At 64.7% G+C, this 4,761-nt stretch overlaps 1 protein-coding gene across 1 annotated transcript in view; it reads left to right on the top strand.

Moving 5' to 3' along the window:
- IGHMBP2 (immunoglobulin mu DNA binding protein 2) overlaps positions 1 to 1,659 on the top strand; it is a 23,207-nt gene extending 21,548 nt beyond the window's left edge. The window contains exon 16 of the mRNA XM_029956328.1: positions 783 to 1,659. Within this exon, the coding sequence (XP_029812188.1) occupies positions 783 to 980 (198 nt within the window). The 3' untranslated portion in view covers positions 981 to 1,659. The remainder of the gene's footprint in view (positions 1 to 782) is intronic.
- The last annotated feature ends 3,102 nt before the right edge of the window (positions 1,660 to 4,761 follow it).

Below are 4,761 nucleotides of genomic sequence, written 5' to 3'. Positions count from 1 at the left end.
TGCGGGCTGGGGTGGGGGTGGGGGCCAAGCACTGCACAGGCTGGGGTGGGGGTGGGGGGCTGGGCACTGTGCGGGCTGGTGTAGGGGTGGGGGGCCGGGCACTGCGCGGGCTGGGGTGGGGGTGGGGGGCCGGGCAGTGTGCGGGCTGGGGTGGGGGGCAGGGGCTGGCCGCAGGGCTCTGGCGGGCTGTGCGCAGGGGTGCTGGGGGAGCCGATGAACACCTGCCGGGCCCAGACTGGACCCCCGCGGCCGTCCCCAGGGAGGCAGCCTCCGTCTGGGCAGTGGGGAAGCACAGGCTTTCTGGAAGGAACCGTGACTTGCACACGTGCCTCACTGGCCTAGTGCCTGGTGCTGGGGAAGTGCTCCGGGGGCTTCCTCTGTCTTCCTTCTCCTGCCGACAACAGAGGGGGGTCGTGCGAGTGTGTCCTCGGGCCGCGGGGGCATGTCCTCCGCTCACGCAGGCTCTGGAGCTCCCGGACGGGCCTAGCGCTGGGGCTGGGTCAGGGCAAACGGCCTGTCACTGCAGGCGTCTGCTCGTCCCTGGGCTCCGGCCCGTGGACAGGCGGCGTGGCTCATGGGGGTGACGCCCTGCCTTCCAGGTGGACCTGTGCGTGTCACCGCCACACAGTAACACGGCTGAGCCGAGGGCGGGGCTGGAGGCGGGGGCGGGGGCGGTGGTCCCCGGGCTCAGCCCTGCAGGTGTGGGGTCCGGGTGCAGGAGGCGCAGGGCAGCGGGGCCTTTGTCCCCACTTGGCCCAGACTGACCGCCATGTCCCCCCCAGGCCCACGGCTGTGGGGAGAGGGCTCGCGCCCACGCCCGGCAGAGGATCAGCCGGGAAGGAGTCTTGTATGCCGGCAGCGGGACCAAGGACCGGTCCCTGGACCCCACCAAGAGGGCCCAGCTCCAGAGGAAGCTGGATAGGAAGCTGGACGAGCTGACTGGCCAGAGGAGAAGCAAACGGAAGGAGAAGGAGAAGTGACGGTGGCTCCTCACACAGAGCTGCCAGGCCTCTGAAAGAGCGGGGGTGGGGGGCGCCGCTGCTCCCTGTGACAGTGTGCAACCCGCCCCACCTGCCTGTGCCACGGCCGGGTGGGGCTCGGGGTCTGCGGGAGGAAGGGTGCCTGGGCATGCGGTCTCCCCAGGTGTGCCTGTGCCCTCCCTCTCCCCTCCCTCCCATGACCGTCGCCTGGTGCATTCCTTCCCTCCCAGGCAGAATGAAACCCCCCTTCTGAATTTTTGGGTGTTGTCATGAGTGAGGGTCAGTAAGATACGTTGGAGATGCGCCTCTGTGTCCCCTGCACGGGCCCGATGCCCCCTCAGACTTTGTAACAGTGAATCCCCGTCGGGCTGGCCGAGCACCCGAGAACTGGATGTGTCCCTGCGCGGCTGCTCGCCAGGGCCTGTCCCATCTCCTGTCCCCTGCTGGCCGCGGTGAGGACCCCCCCGCCCCGCCCCACGTGGCAGACACTGCTCGGCTGCTCCCCTGAGGTTGGGGGTCCCCTCGAGCGGGGCCCGCGGTGACACCCTGGCCGGGGTGAGCCTGCGTGGGTGGCCGTCCGGTGCTCCGCCGGGAGGGGAGCCTCGGAGGCCGTGCCGTTCTAGTCTCAGGGTTTTATCCGCGTGACCGGGAGATAAGTTATTAAAGAAACAAACAAAGACGTGTGCGCACCACCGCGTGTTTGTTACGTGTTCACCGGGAGCTGCTCTCCCGTTTGCTCAGCGGCCCTTTCCCGGGGTGAGGGGCCCAGCATGCTGGCCGGGCCGTTTGCTCTCAGCTCTCGGCTTCCAGAAGGCGTGAACTGCGCTCAGAACGAGGAAGGGGGCGCGCAGGGCCACTGCGGGGCCGGGGTTGTCCCGTTAACTGGTGACAAGGGAAAATTCCCTACTCTCCTTGCCTTTCCCAGCAGTTAGAACGAACTCTGAAATCAGGAGGGTGGAGACCCAGGCTGGCTTGGGAGACACCGGTGGAGGCCCCGCCCCAGGGAAGAAGGAGGGAGGAGTCAGCTGGGCCTCACGTGGCCCCGGGCTCTGCCCCACCTGCACCCTACTCGTGATGTCCTCTGCTTCCTGCCAGCCCCCGACCCTGCGCCCAAGGACCTTCTTCTCAGGCCCTGCGGACCTTCTTCTCAGGCCACGCCCCCCGAGTGCCGTGTACCCAGCACATTCGTTGCCTGTGTTTTTGGCGCGGGCGCCGGGCCGCAGTCTCGCGGGGACAGCCCGTTCCCACACGCAGGACGGCCAGCTGTGGCGCTCACTGTCCTGGCAGCCCGCGGCTGGCGCCGGACGAGATGACCGCGAGGTGGGGGTTCCGCGCACGCGAACTGCTGCTTCTCCGTCACTGACGGGCGCGGCGGCACCCATGGTCCCGCTGAGGACGCCTGCTTTCTTCTGGTCTTCGTGATCACGGCCACAGCAGGGCCGGGTTCTGGGTGGGCCGGAGCCCACCAGGGCGCATCAGGGCTCCGGCCGGCACTGCACACACGCCTGTGGGGAAGGACGTTGGCTCTTCTTCCCGAGGGTGGCTGGCAGTCACCCATCTGCAGGAGAGGAGGGGGCCAGCGCGGAAACGGCCAAACACAAGGGTGGGGAAATAGTGCCTTGCTCAAGCGCCTGGATTCAGCCACACCTGACCCCCACCCTGTTCTTCCCAGTGTTCTGAACTGGTATCTTTTTTAGCTGAAAAAAGTCTGCCTTGAGATTCTGTCATTTGCATCTAGAATGACCTTTGCTGGTCCCATTGGGCCTTCGTGTGTCTCCCTGGGCGTCCCCTGTCCCAGCATGGAGGCAGGACCGAATCAGGGCTGCTCTGCTCATTAAGGAGCGGGCCCTGCACCTTCACCCATGTGCTCTTCCCATGAGCCACCTTGCCAGGAGGAGCTCAGAGTCGAGAGGGGAGGGCCACACGGCCCGGGCTGGGGTCACGGGAGGCCCCCGCGAGTCCCTGCCGCTCTGGTGATGAGCTCGTGGAGTCAGAATAGTCTTACCTCGCCAGCTGTGCTGACAAGTCCACGGGATGGTTGAGGCGCAGTGTCCCGTGCAGTGAGACCTGGTCCGGGTTAGTGGGCCCCACGGCGGTGCCCGGCACGGGGTTCGCTGTGGCCGTCGCGCCCACACAGGTCTGCACCCCCACCTCTGGCCTCCGTTCGAGCTGGTCTTCGCACAACTTTAAGATACCAGAGCTGAGCCGACCGTGGCAGCCTTTCAAAGCTTCCGTCTGCCACCCCAGAGACACCTTGCGGGGACAGTGGCCTGCGTTTGGCCCGGACAGCACAGCCCCCAAGAAGGACACAACCTGCCATACCTCCTCCACCAGCGAGTGTGGTCTGCGGGTACCCACAGGCCACAGCCCTTCCCGAGGAGCTTGGAGCAGAGGGTCCTGTCGGGTGGGCGCCTCCCCCCCCCCCCACCGCCGAGCACTGAGCCGGGAGCCCTGCCTTTTCTTTTGGGGGGAGGGGCATATGGCCCGAGATGGAGCCCCGGCACCGAGTGTGTCAGCCCGGGGGGTGGGGGGGATTCATCCTGGATTCACTCGTATGTGGCTCATGCCTGCTTTCTCATCTGTGAAGTGGGTAAATGACAGGGCCCATCTCCCCGGGTTGCTGTGAAGACAGGATGCTTGTGGGTCTCGGGGTCCCTGAAACAGCGCCCGGGGCTTGGTGCCGCGGGCGCGTCCGTGGTCCTTGTCATCTATCTCGTGGACCCACGGCAAAGGTGGCCCGAGACACACGGCCCTTCCCGCTCAGGGCCAAGGCCGGTCAGCCTACTGGCGGACGCTGTGGGCACGGCGCGGGCACGCCCGGCTTCCCGAGGACCAGCAGGGCCCCCCCTGCCGGCACGGGGTGGGGACGGCAGCTGGGGCTGCCCGCTCTGTGTTTACCCGGGTTGTTTGGAGTGTTACCCAGAGGGACCAGTGGGCTGACGGGCACCGCGCTGCTTTGGGACCTTTTAGGCCCAAGTTATAACCTGGCACTTAAAAGGAGCTGTGTTCGGTGCCAGGAGCATTGCAAACGCTGCAGCCTTATTTGGTCTGGAAACTTCTTTGCTTGGATGAAAAGTGGAACAAGTAAGCAAGACTGCTCATCGGGGTGGGCAGGGTTTAAGTGGGCCGGCGGGGGGAGGGTGTGTCCAGTCCGAGGGCCGTTTTGCCCTCTCACTTCTGTTTGGGGCTGCCTGGCCACGCAGCCCTGCCCCCCACCGCCTGCCGGCCACATGCCGGTCACGCTGTAGCGTTCACACCCATGGGTGTGCGGCCGCGGACATGCGGGGTGCCGGGGGGCTCTGCCAGCCCACGTGGGTCCCTCGGGCCCACATGTAGTTCTCAGGCCGGAAGTCTGCTGAGAGTTTTTTTTTATTTACTTGTTTATACAATAAAAAAATATTTTATTTTTGAGAGTGCAAGCAAGGGAGGGTCAGAGAGAGAGGGAGACACAGAATCTGAAGCAGCTCCAGGCTCCGAGCTGTCAGCACAGAGCCCAGCGGGGCTCGAACCCACGAACCACAAGCTGATGTCGGACACTTAACTGACTGAGCCACCCAGGTGCCCCATGTTATACATTTTTAATTTTTATTTATTTATATTTAAATATTTTTTAAATGTTTATTGATTTTGAGAGAGACAGAGACAGAGCACGAACAGGGGAGGGTCAGAGAGAGAGGGAGACACAGAATCCGAAGCGGGCTCCAGGCTCAGCTGTCAGCACAGAGCCTGATGCAGGGCTCAAACCCATGAACTGCGAGATCATGACCTGAGCTGAAGTCGG

Source organism: Suricata suricatta, chromosome 11 (genome assembly GCF_006229205.1).
Source record: "Suricata suricatta isolate VVHF042 chromosome 11, meerkat_22Aug2017_6uvM2_HiC, whole genome shotgun sequence".
Classification (NCBI taxonomy): Eukaryota; Metazoa; Chordata; class Mammalia; order Carnivora; family Herpestidae; genus Suricata; species Suricata suricatta.
Note: the sequence above shows the minus strand (reverse complement) of the source record. Positions and strands in the feature narration are given on the sequence as shown.